Source organism: Neophocaena asiaeorientalis, unplaced genomic scaffold (assembly GCF_003031525.2).
Source record: "Neophocaena asiaeorientalis asiaeorientalis breed wild unplaced genomic scaffold, Neophocaena_asiaeorientalis_V1.1 scaffold205, whole genome shotgun sequence".
Taxonomy (NCBI): domain Eukaryota; kingdom Metazoa; phylum Chordata; class Mammalia; order Artiodactyla; family Phocoenidae; genus Neophocaena; species Neophocaena asiaeorientalis.
This window is the reverse complement of record NW_020174369.1, coordinates 1,593,337-1,613,096: the sequence shown is the minus strand read 5'-3', so window position 1 is coordinate 1,613,096 and position 19,760 is coordinate 1,593,337. Positions and strand designations below refer to the sequence as shown.

The following is a 19,760-nucleotide window of genomic DNA, read 5'->3' as shown; positions in this document are numbered from 1 at the left end:
CCTGGCTTTCCTGGCTTTGCCCATCACCACCACCACCACCACCACCACCACCACCACCGCCACCGTCTGCAGCCTCCTCGAGGGCAGCCCAGAGGGCGTGATTATGATCAAAACCAAACAAGCATAAGTAGCACCTACCTTTTTCAACATTGGGTGGCTCAGTCAAAAGTTTGGAAATCCAATCCATATTTCTGGAATAAACAATCTAGAGATAGAGAAATATTGACTGCTAAAAATGATTAATAATTAAAATGAGCACAAGCCATTGAGTGCCTCCTGTGTACCGGACAACATGAGGTTTCATGTATATCTCACACATATAATTGAAACTCCATAACTGTGCATTGAGGTAATTCATTATCCCCATTTTATAGATTAGTAAATTGAGATCACAATGCTTAAGTAGCTTACCTGATATCACAGAACTAGAAAGTATCAGAGTCAGTGGCTCCAAAGTGCATGCTTTTGTGTTATAAGCTACTTAGTAAATGAGAATACTTGAATCAACCCATTGGATGAATCAAGCTGAAAGACTGAACTGGCTGCATCAAGGCACTTACTACCTCTGACTCCAAAGCCCACGCTTTCCCCACATTTAGCAGATCTTTACTGATCACTGTGGATGCAGAAACTGAAGATAAGGTCCCTGCCCTCAGAGGGCTCCCAGTCTATTTGAAATAGACAGCCAGCCAATGGCAATATAGATGCTTAAGTGTACCCCTTAGCTCCCCAGGTCTCCAAGGCTCTGCCCTTGGTTCACCTTGCTCCTCTCTGCTACAGTACAGACATGCCTACTTGCTCCAGCCCTCTCAGTTCCATGGGGAACCGTGCAGCTTCTCTGACAAGGAAGTTGAAGACTGTGTTTCCAGCAGGCCATGCAGAAGTCAAGTGCACTGTGAAGGCTTTGTGTGTGCGCAGACAGGTATAAAGGGACGCAGGAGCGGGAGGGGAAAGCTATCAAGTGAGCCAATGGCACATGGTGGTGGGAGGACTGGCCATTGCCTGGTGCTCAAGATCACGGTCACGTGTCAGGTCAGGAGGCCTCCTTGACCTCTTTTTACACGTATTATTTCATAAAAACAACCCTACCATGTAGGTGTTAATATTACTCCCATTTTACAAATTGAGAAATTGAGACTTGGAGAAGTTACTCACGCAAGATCATATAGCAGGTAAGTGGAGGAGGTACAGTTAGGAATCGGGGGATTCAAATTACATTCACTGACATCATGGACACCAAAATTATGTGTGCTAGAATAAGAACTCCCGAGTTAAATCTTACTTTGACTTTGTAATTTAGAGAAGTCACTTAACCTTCTCACTTGTTGGTTCTCTAAACAGAAAATCAGAAGTGATGTTAATACCTTACAAGTTTGCTATAAACATCAAGTGACACAATGGATGTGAAAGCTCTTTGCAGACCCTGAGTTCTGCTGGCTTTCTCAGAGGTTTGAGGCTAAATGCAATGTAGCAGAGCCACCTGCAACAGTTAAATAGGGTGGGTAGCATCATTTATCTCTGAAAGCTCTCTGGTGAGATGGTCCCTGCACTTCTGTATCACCAAGTACAGCATAACCCTTAACCCATGAGATAGTCATAAAACATTTTCGATTAAAGGAAGCAAGGGAAAAAAAGAAAAGACAGATGAACGGGCAGACAGAGGGAAGGGAGGAAGGCGCACACAAATGAATGATCACCAGCGGCAGAGCTAAGTAAACACTTGTCTTTTCAATTCATTCCTCTAGCTCATTCAGGCAAACACATGCCTCTCTGTTTCTCCAAGGCTCCAGCAAAAATCAGAGTATTTTGACCCAAATTATCTAGATGGGAGTTGCAACTCTCTACATTCTCTGTAACCATGTGGACTGTGCTTAGGGATCTTCTCAGAAAGAATTAGTGATTCTTAGAGCAATTTCTAGGGCTTATTGCAAAGGCGAAACTCCATCCAATAAATCTGAAAGACTTTTACAGGGTGTCCATGGACTAATTATGACCAGTGTTCCATGATTCTGACCAAAGCCATAATGGTTATTTGGGCAGGCTTTAGTTTAAATGCCTTGCAAGGAACATATGAAAACCAGATTGTTACTCTTCTGCCTTTAATACCCCAAAACATTGGTTAAAAATGACCAGACACATCTGAGGAAAAAAGGTTACCTGTCTTATGGGCTTTATCCCCCAAGAATATACAAATAAGAAAGGAAGTCAAGTCAATGGGGAAAAGAGTTTCAAGGAAGCAAATAATTTTAAACATACAGTCCAAATAATTTTATCATCTAAAAGTAGTCCGGGGCTTCCCTGGTGGTGCAGTGGTTGAGAGTCCGCCTGCCGATGCAGGGGACACGGGTTCGTGCCCCGGTCCGGGAGGATCCCACATGCCGCGGGGCGGCTGGGCCCGTGAGCCATAGCCGCTGAGCCTGCGCGTCCGGAGCCTGTGCTCCGCAACGGGAGAGGCCACAGCAGTGAGAGGCCCGCGTACCGCAAAAAAAATAAAAGTAGTCCGAATGGCTCTGGTGTTGAAGGCAGTGTGGTTTAGTGGGGAGAGTTTGTGATAAGAAAGCTAGAGGTTCCAATCCTCCTGCCAGTACTTACCAGCAATGTGCATTTGGACCATCAAAACACTAGTAATAGTAATAACAACACATATCCAGCACATACCGTGAGCCAGTACCGCTTCATTCATTTAAATCCCCAGCAACCCTAGGGGGTAGGTATGATGGAGTCTCTATTTTACAGATGAGTAAATTGAGGCGGGGGGGTGGGGTCAGGTAACATTTGGAAGGTCCCACGACTAGTACTATTATAGGACCCACCGAACCCACCACCTCTCACCAGTGCCAAGCAGAGGAGTCCAGCCTTCCTTCCTGTCTGGCCACTCGACCCCTGCCTAGTGGATCTGCCCTCAAGTACTTTCAGAAATATAACACTGGCTTCTTTGGGGGGATAAACTGTGGATTCCATTACCCACCCACCCCGATACATGAGGACTAATGCGAACAGAGCATTAAAGGCGCAGCAAAGTGTCCGGCCCACAATGGGTCTCAAACCATGTGAGTCCCCCCACCCCATCTTACTGGCCTCGGACCGTGGGTAACCCCCTTTCTCCATTCCAGGGAGGTGTGTAAACCGCAGGCTTCTTTGTAACGGGGACAACGACTGTGGAGACCAGTCAGATGAGGGGAACTGTAGAAGGATTTATAAAAAATGTCAGCAGGAAATGGACCAATACTGGGCCATTGGCAGCCTGGCCAGTGGGTAAGTTACCGCCTTCTGTTGTAGAGCTGGAAGGGCACACAGTTAAATGTGATTCTGGAGAAGAGCCAGGGATGGACCTGTAAACAGAGTGGCTCCTTTTTCCTTTCTGAAAAAGGCAGGGGTGTACGCGGCTGCTTGCGGCTGCTCCCTGAGGACAGACCCAGGGCCTCCGGGAGCACATCCCACGGAGAGATGGTCCTATGCGGCTGCAGGGAGGGAGCATTGAGGGCAGAGCTGTGTGTTGGGGCCGCGGAGGCTCCACGCAAGGGCTGGGGGAAGGGTTATTTGACACCTGCTCTGTGACTGTGTCAGGTACTTTCTAAGCGTTACCTTTTTTTTTTTTTTTTTTAACCTCTTTATTGGAGTATAATTGCTTTACAATGGTGTGTTAGTTTCTGCTTTATAACAAAGGAGAGGTAAGACAGGAATAAAGACACAGACCTACTAGAGAATGGACTTGAGGATATGGGGAGTGGGAAGGGTAAGCTGTGACAAAGCGAGAGAGTGGCATGGACATATATACACTACCAAACGTAAAATAGATAGCTAGTGGGAAGCATTACCTTTGAATCCCCTTGACAGCTGCGAGGGAGGTTTATCTGTTTCCCTATCGGGCTGGCCCAGAGGAGAAGGTGCTAAGTAATTAGCCAGTGAAAGAGTGCATTTCCAGCATGGCTCTGCAGCCACTCTGGGTGCAGCCAATCTGGGGGCCTCTGAGTTGGTTAAATCCTCTGGGGAGGTGAGGGGTCAGAAGGGACCAGACTGCCCTGGTGCCCACCCTCCTTTCCTGCTGTGCTCTGCAGCCTCTCAGCCTCCAGGGGAAGAGGAGGGCCTCCCTTCAGACGCCTCACAAATCAGCGTGTGTGACGCAGTGTGGGGAGCAGAGTGGCCCTGGATGGGGTTCTCCCTCTTCCTAAATGAATGTCAGACCTCCATCCTGAAAGGTTGTCATTAGAGATACAGATGCCTCAGGTGGGGAAAACCTCCTCTCAGGACCACCTTAGAAACTAGTGATTATAAGTCCCATCTCCTCGATAAGGAAACTGAGGCCTGGAAAGTTAAGAGAGTTCTCAGAAGTCACACGGCAAAGAGGGTGACAGAGTGGACATTCAGAGCCAGTAGCAGAGGCTGACTGGACCCTGCAGGAGGGGCAGAAATACGGCCCACAGGCCACAGGACCCTGGCTGAGGCACTTGTCTGTGCGGTACCTTAGTTTTGTCATTTGTAGACGGAAGTTAGTAATACCCTTCTTTCCAATCTGTGAGGGATGCATAAGCTAACGCCATGGTAATAAACTAATACACGAGAGGCAGCAGGTATGGGTGTGGTGGGAAGAAAGCAGACTCTGCTCTTGACTTAAGACACTCAGACTTTGAGTCCTGGCCCTGCCAGCTGCTGGGCAGTTCAGTTGCCCTCTCTGTGCCTCACTTTCCTCATCTGTTAAATGGGTATAATAATAATACCCATGGATTCAGTGAGCCAATATGTGTAATTGATTATTACAGTATTAAAAACAATAAATGGGGCTTCTCTGGTGGCGCGGTGGTTGGGAGTCCGCCTGCCGATGCAGGGGGCGTGGGTTCGTGCCCCGGTCCGGGAGGATCCCACATGCCGCGGATCAGCTGGGCCCGTGAGCCATGGCCTCTGAGCCTGCGCGTCCAGAGCCTGTGCTCCGCAACGGGAGAGGCCACAACAGTGAGAGGCCCGCGTACCACAAAAAAAAAACTATATACATATATATATATATATACATCATTATGCTACATGAAACTCTGTCACAGGAGAGAGAGCCTAAGGCAATTCTGGTAGAGCAGAACAGGCCAACAGGCAGAAGCTAAAAGGAGACAGAGCTCCTTTGAACAAAAAAATGGCTGTCGGTAGTAGTCAAAGCAGACTTCCAAGAATGGTCTAGCATGGTCGGCAAGAACAAGCCTCCAGGAATGGAGGCTTCTTAAGAGGCGGTGAGAAAGAATGTCAAATTAGAGACAGTATTTTCATTCTTTCTAAATGGACATAATGGCATCCAGGGCTTCAGGGACATTGAGTAAGGTGATGCCCTGAGCCATCTGTGACTGTGTCTGTTTCCAGTTAGACCCTCAGTAAATGGGAATTAATTTAGTGTCTTGTGATGGGGGTCATACAGAAATTAAGAAGAAAACCACCATCCCCAAGGAGCACAGAATCTAGGGGAGACAACAGACACGTAAATAATAACAAGCCTTTATCACAGACCAAGTAGTGTTCTGAGCACTTAACAAATATGGACACGTGTAATCCTCACAACCACTCCAAGAGATAAGATTTTCTTTGTTCCCATTTTACGAATGAGGAGACTGAGGTACAGAGAGGTTAACTGGTGTACCCACGGTTACAGAACTCGTGAATAGCAGAGCAGGAGTTTGACCCCAGGCATCTGGCTGCAGAGTCCATGTTCTTGCCTCCCATGCTGGACCATTCTTAGAAGGCAACTGCAGTAGGTCCAGAGCAATAAATACATGAATGGGGCAAGCACGGGGGCTAACGAGGACCTCGAGTGCACGCAGCTTGGTACAAGTGTCAGTGAAGGCTGCCCACGACAGACAACGACGGAACCCATTCTTGAGAGATAACTGAGAGATAAAACAGTGAATGGCTGGAAGGGCATTTAGGCGTAGGGAACAGCCCTTACACAGAAGGGGAGCAAAGCAGACTGGAGGAAGAACACCCCCAAGTAGTAAGGGACTGGCTTTGTGACTGTAGCTGGGAGTGTCCAGAGATGAAGCCAGAAAGCTGGTTTCATCCAGATATTGAGGGCCTTGAGTGCCGTACCAAGGAATTTGGCTGTCCTTTAGTAGGTCTACCAGTTGGCATTACACCGTCACCTCTTACCCTCCTCCGCCCCTTCCCTGCAGGATAAATTTGTTCACAAACAACTTGGAGGGCCCAGTTCTCGATCACAGGTATTACGCCGGTGCGTGTTCCCCCCATTACATACTCAACACGAGGTTTCGGAAGCCATACAATGTGGAAAACTTCATCCCACAGGTATGTGCCAGCCAGGAAGCCACCGCAGGGCCGTGGCAGGGACACTGGCAGAGCAGCCAGTAGCATGGATCCAGACCCGGCCTACAGCCTGCCTGCTGGGCGAGCGCCGATGCATCGCTTTTTCTCTCTGAGCTTCAATTCTTCATACGTAAAATGGGTGGTCCCTTCCTCTGGACACAGTGGTGAGGCTGACATGCCATGTATAGTAAAGGCAGTACAGAGATGTAGCAGCCGTCATCATACTGACAGTAATAACAAAAGCTCCCGTGAAGAGACAGGCATAGCTTAGGATTTGGAGTCTCACAGATGCCTTTGCAACTTACCATCTGTATCATCGTAAAGGCTCCGCGCCTCCGTTTTCCTGTCTTTAAAATGGGAGTTATAAAGGTTCTACCTGCGAGCAGAGGACTAGTGAGTGTATATGCTTAGCACACACAATACCTGGTTTAATTGGTGAGTCTCAGCAAGTGCTAACCCTTCTCTTTTTGGGGGGATGATAAAAAGGCTATTTTTGTTTTTTATTTATAGCCATAGATAGAGAAAACTGGTAGCTTCAGCTTCATATTTGTACCGAAAGCAAATACAGACACTGTAAGGTCCATACTTTATTTTGCCTTTGGAAAATTTCACAGACTTTCATATATAAACATTGGTATGACAGCTGGGACACCCTACCTAGACTTGCAGAGTTTATACAGACATTACAGACAAAGAATGATATCAGTGATGGAAGAGCAAACGGTCAGTGGGGTAGGAAGTGACACAAGCGACTTAACCTTGTGACTGGAATCATGTCAGTGGTTTGAATAACTGTAGTCAATTGAGTGGCAAAGAGATAGATGTTCCAGATGCCAGGTGATACTAGAATCATCGTGACAGACGTGCAAGAATCCTAGCATCCAGAGACAGCCAGATGACAGGAAGTGTTAACTCCTATTATCAAGTCCTTGCCTATTAGAACCAGGCTTTGTTCTAAGCATTTTTTTAAGCTATAAAATGCTCTACCAAGATAAGCCTGTGTTATTAACAAGCAGACTTAAAAGCAATCTCACGGAGGTGGGGTTTAGAATAGACTGTGTTAGCAGTGTGACACACACACCTGAGACTGAGGGGGACTTGGGTGCCAGGCCTGGCTCTGTCACAGGTCCCGGTTGTTCTTTAGGCTAAGTTCCTGTTCTTCTCTGTGCCTCAGTTTCCTCATCTGTGAAAGGAGGGGCTGGACTGGATGACGTGGATGGTAGTTTTCACGTCTAAAATTGTGCAGTCCGGAGGTGAGACTGCTACCCCTCCTCCCTCTCCTTTCCTGTTCCCCTCCCCACACACATAGTTATTGGCTGAAAAAGACAAAATGAGCCTTGGGACAAACACACCCTCCCCCGTGGTGTCCAGCTCCATCCCTGTGGCCTCCGCTTTCAAGGGAGGATCTCAGAGTAGCCGTTTATCCTCCTGGTAAAGACAGCTCCTGGCCCAGGCAGGACATAGAGCTTCCTCTCTCCATAGCTGTGTTTTGAGCCCTGTGCCAGGCGCTGTACAATGTTTCACCCACATAAACTCAACCCTCAGAACAAGCCCGATGAAGGACCCGTTATCATATCCATTTTACACATGAAGAAACCGGGACACACGGAGGTTAAGGCCAATGTCCAGGGTTACCCAGCGAGAAAATGGTGCCTCCCACCTTGGGTGCCTTACTCCCCACCACGCTCGGAATCACACCTGCTTTTCTTCCTCGGAAGCTGAGGTGTTATGGGGACTGCAAGTATCCAGAAGCCGGTGGGGTGTGGGCGGAGACGATTTGGGGCTGGTCACTCGGAGGCCACCGAGGCAGCGCCCTTGGCAGTTCCTCAGCACCACGAGCGCTGATTTTCGAGCAAACAGCTCCTCTTAAGTTCTCAAGGGCGCTTGGCTGCCTTGTCCCTGCATCGCCCCTGCACTGCCTTTCACCAGCCCCTCATCAGCTGTCACTGAGCTCCTCTTACAGCCTCCGCATTGGCTTGTCTCTCTGACCCCAAATTCATCCCTTCCAACCCAACCGCTCTTCCATCCCGTCAGGAACTTCCTGAGGCTCAGCTGCTTCCTTGGTTGGCTCGTTCTTGGATTAAGCTCACATTTTGACAGGTCATTCAGAGCCTCAGCATCTGGGTGCCAGCACACCCTCTCATAGCACCTTTGTCTTCCCCTCACTCTTGTATCTTCTGATACAACTGCACTAGCATCCCTACAGTTTCTGGACCACACCCTGCCCTTGCCCACCTCCACGTCTCTGCCTACAGCCCAGAAGGTTCTCCTACGTTTCTGTCAGTTGACGTCCAAATCAAGCGCCCACCTCCGAGTATCAGCTTGGACACATCTGTTTCTCCTGCTGGATCAAGAGCCCTCGGGGTGGAGATGTGGGCGCCTCTGAGTATTTTGTGTCCGGAGCAATTAGTCTAGTACCTGGAACATAGTAAGGGTACAGTGGGTATCTGTTGACTTGAATTGAACTGATGTTAAGTCAAATGACATAAGGAACATTTTCTTTTTTCTTCCTTCAGACCCAAGGCAAATATGAATTTGCACTGACAGAATATGAGTCATACTCAGATTTCGAACATAATGTCACAAGGAAAACAATTAGCAAGTCTAGTTTCAGCTTTGGTTTTAAAGTTCCTGGGATATTTGAGCTTGGCATTAGCAGTGCAAGTGGTAACGGCAAACATTTTATCAGCAGGACCAAACGATTCTCTCATACGGTAAGTACCCTTCGGGTGCTCCTCCATTTCTATGTATTCATTTGAATTTTCATGCCCACAGATGTGTCTGTATTCTGTATTGCTACTGGTAATGGCAGCCAATTATATGTGCTATCTTAAAAAGCTTTTCACAAAAAATACCTTGGCCTTACATTAACTTACTTTTCAGAAAGGCCAGACAGGGGTGGCCTTCTATAATTATTTACTTTCATTTTTTTTTTTTTTTTTAGTATGGCATTGTTTTTGTTTTTGTCTTTTTTTACTATCTTAATTTTATTGGAGTATAGTTGATTTACAATGTTATCTTCTCAGTTTTAATTTTTTTATTGAAGTATAATTGATTCACAGTGTGTTCATTTCTGCTGTACAGCAAAGTGATTCGTGTATACATATAAAGGCATTCTTTTTTTAATATTCTTTTCCATTATGGTTTATCATAGGTTATTGAATATAGTTCTCTGTGTACTCTCCTTTTCTAATGAGCTTTTCCCTTGGTTTTCATTAAGCTGAAGAACATAGCTTTGCAAGACTAAATCATCTCTGGAGACTTTTCGACTCCCAGCGATTTGACTTCTGTTCTAAATATTCAGATGAAATTCCTCTCCAGATTGTCACCCAAGACCTCTTCTGGGGTGTGGTCACATGCCTGTTTCTCCCGCTTGCTTTCTGGTCCGTATCAGTTACTTTCCTTCCTGGGTTCTAATAGCCCCACCTGTTCTCTATTTTCATTTGTGGCCCTCTTCCCTTCTTACTCTACAGCTGCCGCAGGTGACTCTTCTGTTCACCCCCCTCCTCTCCCAGGGCAAGCATGAGCCTTCACGACCGCTTCTCCCCTTTCTGTGAAGCTCAGACCTGCACCGCCCACTCCTCTGGTTATCACTACTTAGATGCCTTATGGACACTCCAAAGCAAGTGCTTCCCGCCAAGCTGTTTGTGTTAAGTAGCATTCTTTTCCTTCTGCCTTTCCAGGCTAGGAATGTCAGAATCATATTTGGCTCTCTTTTCTCTTCATTCCCACATTTGTTGGCCACCAAACCCTTTAAGTTCACTCTCCAGTATTTCTTCGTTTTTTTTTAAATTGAAGTATAGTTGATTTACAATGTTGCGTTAACTTCTGCTCTACAGAAAAGTGGTTCCGGTATACATAAATATATACATTCCTTTTTGTGTTATTTTCCATCGTGAATATAGTTCCCTATGCTGTACGGTAGGACCTTGTTGGTTATCCATTCTATGCATAATAGTTTGCATCTGCTAACCCCAAACTCCCACTCCATCCCTCCCCCTGTCCTGGCCTTGGCACCCACAAGTCTGTTCTCTATGTCTGAGAGTCTGTTTCTGTTTCACAGATAAATTCATTTGTGTCATATTTTAGATTCCACATATAAGTGATGTCATATGGTATTTGTCTTTCTCTGTCTGACTGACTTCACTTAGTATGATAATCTCTAGTTGCCTCCGTGTTGCTGCAAATGGCGTTATTTCATTCTTTTCATGGCTGAGTAATATTCCATCGTATGTATATACCACATCTTCTCTATCCATTCGTCTGTCGATGGACATTTAGGTTGTTTCCATGTCTTGGCCATCCAGTATTTCTTAATCAAACTCTGATTACATCTTCACTAGCCCAGGCCCTTTCATCTCAGGCTTCAGCCCTCCTAATGGGTCTCCTGTCTTCCAACTTGCCCCTTCAAATTTATGTGCTTACAGAAAAATGTTTTTATGATACTAATCTAATCGTATCAGCCGCTCCCTGTTGCCCATAAGGTGAAGATCAAAGCCCATGACTTAGTGGAAGAGGAGCAACTGGAGTGTGAAGTAAGGTGACAGGCAGGTGGACTTGAAGAATCTTGGATTCCAGAGTGAACGAGGTTCGTTTATTCTCTGGTCGCTGAGAGTTTGCAACATGAGCATGATGTCGCTGGAATTTGCAACTAACCTGAGAGGAGCGTGGAGGAAATTAAAAGTCTACAGCGATTTATGTGAGAAAAAGGGAGTGGTGAGGGGCTCAGAAGGTTCTCTGCTGCCAAAATATTAACCAGCAGAAAATGAGTCGTAAACGTGAACTAGACTGTAACTGTCTCTGCTTATTTTCCTTCATCTTCTCGGCTGTGAACAACCTGGGGACAGAGGCTGTTTCTTTCATGTTTCGATCCAGGATGGCACTCGGTAGGTGCTCAAGACTAAAATATAGTGATGAAGGACAGGATGATTAAAAGGACCTTGCCTTGTTAGGAGAGAAAGAGAGGGGTACCATCCTTTGCTCCTTCTCTCTCTCCCTCCCTCCCACCTCCCTGATTCAAACAGCCAGTTATAGAATGGTTACATCGTGCTAGGCACTAAACTAGACACTTGGGACCTAGAGACAAACATAACACTATTCTTGCCTTCAAGCTCACAGTCTAGTAGGAGAGGTAAACACGTTTGCAGATAACCTAGTCCTGATTTTGCTATCAGTTGTAATATAGCATGGTCTATACTACAAAGGAAATAGGAGCAACACGCAGTGCAATCCTGGGAGATGGAGTGTGTGTCAGGGAAATTCAGGGATGGCATCACATAGGCAGCAACAGGTAAGCAGGGATTTAAAATATAAGTCGGTGTGTGTCAGGCAGAAAAGGGAGGGAAGAGCATTTCTGGCAGAAGGAACAACATGTGCAAAATTATATTATGAAAGAGATGTGGGGAAGAGTGAAACGTGAGACGGATGCTGAGGTACGGTGTGGGCAGTGGAGAATAGTAAGGTATGCGGGGTAGGGTGGGGAAAACTTCAGGGTTGTAGAAGGTGAAGCCAGGAGGCTACTGGGGGACAGATTGTGAAGTTCTTACATTCAGAGTAAGGGAGTTGATTTTATTCTGCAGGCAGTAGAGAGCCAATGCAGGGTTTTGTTTTAAGCCCAGAAGAGCATTGTAATAACAGTTTTAGGATGTCAGCTCTGACTGGAGCATTGAGGGCAGCCAGAGGGAGAAAGGAAATCAATGGGGAAGCTTTTATCATAACCCAGGCAGAGGAAGAAGGCTAAAATATTTAGAAAAGTCATGAACAGAGCACCTAGTGACTGCTTAGGTTGGAAGGATGGGAAGAAGGAAGTCATGAGTCACTGGGGCAGGACTAGGGTGGGGGAGAGCAGGGCAGGGAGCAGAGGTGGCATGGCTTATAGAGCTGACGGGTCAAGCTGGCTGAGAGTTTTAAGTTGAGGGGAGAATGTGTACTTCCCACGCAGTCACCTTTTCCTCAGCCTTCACTGCAGTGTAGGAACCTCTCGCTTTGGGTTACAGTAACATTTCTGGATGCTTGACCTTCATCTAGCATTACCATGTTTCAGTCTTTCCCACATACCAGGGGTCACCAAACTTTTTCTGTAAAGGGCCAGAGAGTAAATATTTCAGGCTATGCGAGGCCGTAGGGTCTCTGTGGCAACTGCTGAGCTCTGCCATCATAGGGTGACAGCAGTGATAGACGGTGCATAAACAAGTAGGCATGGCTGCACTGCAAAAAACTGGATTTACAAAACCAAGCACCGGATCCTGAGTGCAGACTGAGGTTTGCTGACCGTTGCCATGTGCTACGGTGTCCAGCCTTCCTAAAGCACCACTTTTACTCTTTCTTGAGTGCCTTTTCTTCAGAGTTCAAAAAGCATCAACTGGCCTCTCTCGCCTTCCAAGATGGCCCACACTCTGGCTGTGGGGTGTGTATCTCCCTGAATAAGCCTTCTTTCTCTTAAAAAAAAAAAAAAAAAGCGTCAACCAAGAAGTTGCCTTTGCAGGTCCGCAAACCCCATCTCCCCTCAGTGGTCCACGGGCACCTGCTGCTCCCTGCCTTGTCTGCTTCTGCTTCCCTTTCTCCTTGGTCCTTACTTGCTCCTGTAAGGAAGTGAGCGAAGAACAAGCTCTTCCAAGCTGAAAAGTACATCAGAATATTTCTGAGAAATGAAGGCTTGTCAAAGAGGCCATCTTCCCTCAAGTCTCCTAAAGGAATCATGAATGATGACTCCTGGCCAAGAACATGGGATGGTATTTGGAAAGTTCATCTTCTTGTTCCAGATTCCTAACTTTAAAGGTCTGCTTTTCCCTTGTTGGTCTTTCATTTAGAAAAGTAAATTTCTGCACGCACGCTCTGACCTTGAAGTAGCGCGTTACAAGCTGAAACCCAGAAATCTCATGCTGCATTACGAATTCCTTCAGAGGGTCAAGCGGCTGCCCCTGGAGTACAGCTATGGGGAGTACAGAGATCTCTTTCGTGATTTCGGGACCCACTACATCACAGAGGCCGTGCTCGGGGGCATTTATGAATACACACTCATCATGAACAAAGAGGCCATGGAGAGAGCAGGTATGCTGCCCAAGGACCATGGCTTTACTGATGGGGCACGTGGAAGTGTGAGTTAACAGGGAGGGGCTTCTATTCCTTGTTGGGGGAGGGGTTATGAATTATGCTCTGAGTTTTCCTCATCCCTCCCTGGCTGTACTTTCACAGTTTCATTTACAGATTCCTCGTCGTTTTATTTTTTTATTTTTTGCGGTACGTGGGCCTCTCACTGCTGTGGCCTCTCCTGCTGCGGAGCACGGGCTCCGGATGCGCAGGCTCACCGGCCATGGCTCACGGGCCCAGCCGCTCCGCGGCATGTGGGATTTTCCCGGACCGGGGCACGAACCCGTGTCCCCTGCATCGGCGGGCGGACTCTCACCCACTGCGCCACCAGGGAAGACCCCCTCGTCGTTTTTTGAATTGGTTGATGTTGGTCCTCCTTTGCCAGCCCTCTCTCTGGGCAGTCCTCTTTTCTACATAACTCCCTCTAGACAATAGCGTCCAATCTCCTGGCTTTAAATGCCTTGAACATGCAGATTATTCCCAATGCATATGTCTATCCTGAATCTCTCCTGTGCACCCAAGAGCTCATGTGGAAATGCCTCTGAGATATCTTCATTTGAATGTCTAATGACCATCAGAAACTTAACGTGCCCCCAAAGAGAACTCTTGCATATGTTTCTTTGCAGTCATCCGCATCTCAGAATGGTTCCACCATTCGGTCAGTGGCTCAAGGCAAAAACCTAGGCGTCAACCTTGATTAGTTTTCTTTCTTCCCAATCTATTAGTAAGTCCCATCCGCTCTACCCCCCAAATTATCTTCTCTTTCTATCTTGACTGTTACCACCTTATGCTCACGCCAAGACCAGTGTTTCTCAAAATTTAATATGAATGTGAATTATCTGTAAACCTTGTAGGAGGTAGATTCTCATTCAGTAAGTTTGAGTTGAGACCCAAGATTCTGCATTTCTAACCAGCTGTGAGGTGATATCAGTGCTGTTGGTCCCTAGACCACGCTTCGAGCAGCAACGTTCCAGATTATTATCAGAGCCTCCAAACTAATACTCAACTCCCATTCCCTTTCTACAATCAATTCTCCGTGCAGATATTATAGGTCTTCCCACTTGCAATCAACTTCAAGTCCAAGGTATGACTTCTTCCTCCCAATCCAGTATTCTTTCCTCCAACATGGCATTTGTCAGGTTAAGTGACCTGCCCTAGGTCATGCAGTTTACAGTGGCAGCGCCAGGGCTTGGTTACAGGTCCAGTGTACTTGCAAGAGGACACGTGGTGTACAAGGTAAATCTAGATCAGTGTGGCCTCAGTCTTGCCAAGATCAAGGGTACTGTCCTCCATACCAGAGGTTTCAAAAGCACTTTTCATAGTTCCTCAGATTGCTCCCTACAGAAAGGTTCTATGATCAACTTGGATAAACATATAATAGATCCCACTTTTAGAGTTTCACAGGTATGCTGAAATCAAGTGACCACTCCACCTCTTTTGATACAACATTTGTCACACTGGCTTGACTGCAAAAGCCCGGTTTTTTGTCATTCTTACTGTTACAAGAACTATAAGAGATATCATCATGCAATTCATGTTTCAAGGAACATGCTTTGGGGAAAACTGATCTACACCAACATTCCTAGACAATCCCAGGTACCAAAGCTGTTCTCCTCTCCTTTCCCTGACCTCACAGTGCTACAGAAAGGTGTTTACAAGTCATACCGAAGACTTCAGCAAGCCCAGGATAGGAGGATGCCTTGGGGAGAATTAGAAAGGAACAGATGGGCAATGGTCCAAAAATGGAGAAGAAATAAGGGAAATCAGCTCCTTTTCTTTGCCAGGCACTATACCCGACACTTCGTAAGAATTAACTCAACTAATCAATTAACAAATTCTTTCTACTATATCAAAGAGTCGAGTGGGAAGGGTCAGGGGAAGGGGGACAGCATGCAGCAGCCTCTACTCACTGGATTAATCCCTAGAGATTTGATGAGGAGTAGAAAGTGACTCTGAGCATGTCCTGTCTTTGGAGAGCAGCAAAAACCCTCAGAGTCTTTGAAGAGGCTGAAAGGGGAAGTCGATGCTGATCTCTAATGAGGTCTCTACCCTGGTGCTAGGAGCTGCCTGCATTTCTTATCATCAGGCTGGCCACCCAGTAATTTACACCTGAGTCCCTGTGGGCCTCCAGGAAGGGTTAGGCCTCTGGAATCAATCACAGGAAAAGGCACAGGACAAATCACCTTCTAGGTCATGAGCCTCTTTTCTGCTCCCTTCAGATTATTCTCTTAAGAATGTCCAGGACTGTGCCAAAAATGATTTTAAAATTGGCGCTACCATAAAAAAGGTCAACGTCAAGCTGGGTGTGTCGGTGGACAAGTGCGAAGGCATTCTCAATGAGATAAAAGGTGAGTAGCAAGGGCATGTGACTTCTCTGCTTATCATCCTCCCCTCTCTAGAACCCCAGAGCCAGTCGCTCTTTAAGCTAAAGACTGGGTGTTCCAAGGCATTTCAGTTAAAATAATAATTCATTCAATAAAAATCTACCTAGCACCTACTATGTGTTGGGTATACAGAAGTGAATGAGATGGTCTTCCTATCCTCATGGTAGTCACATGAACTAGGCAAACGAAGAAGCAAGGACAAGGCAGTGATAAGCACCAAACCCTGTCTGGAGCATCAGGACAGGCTTCCTAGGGCAGGGATCATTTGAGTTGCAACTTGAGGTTGTTTTCAGGCAAGAAAAAAATCTAACAATGAAAATTTTCTCTGGGGGCCAGGAGTTGGCCTGGCTAGAGAAAGGATGCTCTAGGTTGGAGCGGTAGGAGCCAGGTGGAGGCAGTGGGGGAGACAGGTGAGGCAGCTAGTCCTTACCTGAAACAATGGGGGAGATGGAAACTAGAAGGACAGGCTAAGCCACAAATCATGGAGCAGAGTCCACATGGTGGGTTAGACCAGGAGGTGAGTGCTGAAGCCAGTGTGTAGAACCAGGTGTCAGGGAGCAGAGAATTTGGAGGCCACAAAAGGGAGTTGGGAATCGACACAGCGAGTGGAGTAGGAAAGAGAGGCTGATCAGAGAGCTCCAATCCTGACCCCTTCTGCACCCTGAGCAGCTCTCCTTCACCTGCTGTACTTACTAAGCTTATCCCTGTATATGTGATCATATGTGAAGAAAGAGTTCCACAGCCAAGGCAAAACACAATGAAACAACAACGAAATGACCTGCAGGTCTAGAACAGTTTCTTGTGACTGATACATGGTGGATACTGTTGTTTATTTTGGTGGGGCTGGGTTGGAGCACACATCTTACGTAGGGAGGCACGCAGAAAACATAGGTGCTCTTTAAAGAAAACTTGTAAAGTAACCACCCCCATCCAAGTTACTAGATAGAGCACTGCCCAGCACCCCAAGACCCTTGGCAATTACAACTCCTCCCTCCCTTTGGAGATAACACCGTCCTGACTTCCATGTTAAACACCTCCTTCCTTTCATGATAATTTTACCACTTACATATATTGCTAACCGATATGGCTTAGAGCTGCTTGTTTTTGAACTTTATGTGAATGAAATGTAATCTTTTCAGTTTTTTTTTCATTCAACACCATGTTTTTATATATAACTATAGTTCATTTCCACCGCCGCATAGTACTTTATTGTATGAACGTAACACTTTGTTCATCCTGTTGTTAAATTGGGGTTATTTCCTGTGCCAAGCAATTATAATCAGTGCTGCTGTGAACATTCTCGCACAGTCATCTGGTGCACATGTGCTAGGGATTCTCCAGGGAACATACCCAGGAGTGAAATCGTTCGGTTGTAGAGTATGTACTTCTTCTAGACTAGGTAATGCCGAGTTCTTCTGAAATGGTTATATCAATTTACAATCCGACCAGTAGTATACAAGACCCCCTGTTTATGATGCTCAGGTGTTGCAAGCTCAGAGTGGAATGGAATAGCCACTTTCCACCAGTTCCTTTGGCATTGGACACATGGAAAAATTAGAATAGGAATGACTCACTGATAGCGTTGGGGGCTTTCTGGCAAACTCCATGAGAAGTCAAAATAATAATGGTAGGCACTGTTTAGTGAGTGTCTATTACATCCCATGCTCACCCTTTGCAAATTTTCCCGCCTTTGTCATCTGAGACAAAGAAATGATTTCACTTAGAGCTTGCATAGGGTTATGTGGGTAAATTCCTTCACCCTAGTGCCTAAGATTTCTTATCTGCAAAGTAAGGATTATATAGTTCCTATTTCATAGTGAAGATTAGTTGAGTTAATACATGTACAACGTTAGATTAGTGAATGACATGTAAATGATTAATAATCTATCTCTCTACCTACCAATCTATTTACCTATGATCTGTTAATCTATCCCTATGTATGTATGTATGTATCTGTCTATCTATCAGCTATCTGTCTTCCATAGACTCATTTAGCAACTGGCACTTACAGATGCTAAAAATAAACGTCCCTTTCTTGTCCTGTCCCCAGCTTGTGTCATATATGATTGAACTGCCCTTTTGCCCCTTGCACTGTGACTCCCTTGCTGGCAGGGATTCATACTGTCCACCTACATCTCCTAGGCAAGCTCCATAAACATTATGGTAACCAGGTTGTCAGTTAGGTTGCAGTAAATTCCAAGGTGTGAAAATGGATCCCCTGACATGCCAGGTCTCCATGTCCATTCCAGACAGAAACAAGAGAAACACCATGGTGGATGACTTGGTTGTCCTTGTGCGAGGAGGGGCAAGTGAGTACATCACTGCCCTGGCATACAGTGAGCTGCCGACAGCAGAACTGATGCAGGAATGGGGAGAGGCGGTGCAGTACAACCCGGACATCGTCAAAATTAAGGTACATGCAACTGCCCTACCCATCCTTCTCTCTGTTCAGAAAACAGCTTCTGAAGGATTGCTCTGAGCCAGGGTATGGAATACAGAGCTCAATAAGACCCAAGCCCTAAACTTGAGGCACATACATTATACTGGAAAATATATCTGGAGTGAACCAATTGTAATACAATGCTCAATACCAGCTAGAGAACGCTGACTCCCTCTCACTTGGGCCCCCAAGTTGCTAAAGGAAATTAACCATCAGCTTCTAATTCCAGCATTCTTAAATCATGATTGTTTCCATTTCATCTGGGAATCACTCATTCAGTTATTTGTTCATTTAAACATTCATTCATGCAACCAACAAATTGTAGCTAAGTTCCTGTGATGTGATAGGAACTAAGGCACTGGAGGAAAACAGAGGAGGGTGCAAGGATGAAAAACACAGTCGGTGCTGAACAGTAAGATGCTTGCATGCATTGTTATATCTTACAGGACAGCAGAATACATCATGGTAAATCACTAACATGTTTTGGGCACCTACTATGTTCACGATACTCTGCCAAGGACTTCAGGAATGTTATTTCACCTAATTCTCATGAGTCTGCAAATTAAGTATGCTTAATTTTGTGGCTGATAAAAATCAAGGTCACAGAGGTTGCATCCATCTGTGACTGCTCAAGAGTCTCTATTAGGTCCAGACCTGAGAATTTTACCTCTTCCCTTCCCTCCTGTGGGTTTGGTAAATAGAAGATAACGATCCCAACCACCTGTCACCCAAACAACAGCAGTTTTGCAGCCTTAAACTAAAAAGATGTTTGCTAGAACAAGACTGTCATACAAATCAGCAGTGGTAGGTCCTTGCCTGTGGGGACTTCAGCACGGTGTCCATGTCACATCTTACACTGCCCTCTTCTTGCCATTGTCTGTACAGTCATTGATGGTCCAACATCCACCCTCCCGGAGATTTACTCTTGCAGCCAAGGAGAGGAGTTAAGAGGCTGGAGCTCTGATGAGGGGCTCTGCAGTTACCAACCCTGGCAGTTTTCCAATGTCTTTATTTATATGTCAAATGCACAGCTTCTGCAGAACAAGAAGGCTGCCATTCATTCCTTTCCTCTGCCACTTATTCAGTAGTGACACTTAGGGTACAGTTTCTGGCAAGCATCAGGAAGGATAAAGTCAGCCATAGCTTGCAGGCAGCTCCAGAGAAATCTGGGATTGGCTGGTGGCACGGTGACATCGGTTGGTATCACAGACGGGCGTGGGAGAGAACAGAGTTCATGAGAAAATGGGAGAGAACAGAGTTCATGAGAAAATAGATCCCTGGTCTTTGCTTATTGCTTATATCTTACCTGAATCTTTTTGTAAACTTACAGTTAATGGATTGCCCTGGTTACCTACCTAAATAGGTTGGAAGTGCCAGCCTGGGCATTGGGAATGTCGAGTGTCCAGCAGCATGTGCTATGATATGGGATGTGTGTTTTGTGTGTACGTGTGTGTATATGTGTGTGTGTGAGAGAGAGAGAGTAGGAGGGAGGGAGGGAGAGGGAGAGAGAGAGATCACACACATGTTAGCGTGCTAAGCATCTCAAACAG

The 19,760-nt window shown here is 46.1% G+C and overlaps 1 protein-coding gene across 2 annotated transcripts in view; it reads left to right on the top strand.

Annotated features, from left to right (window-relative positions):
• The window catches only part of C8B (complement C8 beta chain), a 50,166-nt gene that overhangs the window by 8,766 nt on the left and 21,640 nt on the right, over positions 1-19,760 (top strand). For both annotated transcript variants that reach the window (XM_024756233.1, XM_024756232.1), the window contains exons 3-9: positions 781-922; positions 3,114-3,255; positions 6,147-6,279; positions 8,814-9,011; positions 13,107-13,347; positions 15,606-15,734; positions 18,020-18,183. In XM_024756233.1, the coding sequence (XP_024612001.1) occupies positions 781-922; positions 3,114-3,255; positions 6,147-6,279; positions 8,814-9,011; positions 13,107-13,347; positions 15,606-15,734; positions 18,020-18,183 (1,149 nt within the window). The remainder of the gene's footprint in view (positions 1-780; positions 923-3,113; positions 3,256-6,146; positions 6,280-8,813; positions 9,012-13,106; positions 13,348-15,605; positions 15,735-18,019; positions 18,184-19,760) is intronic.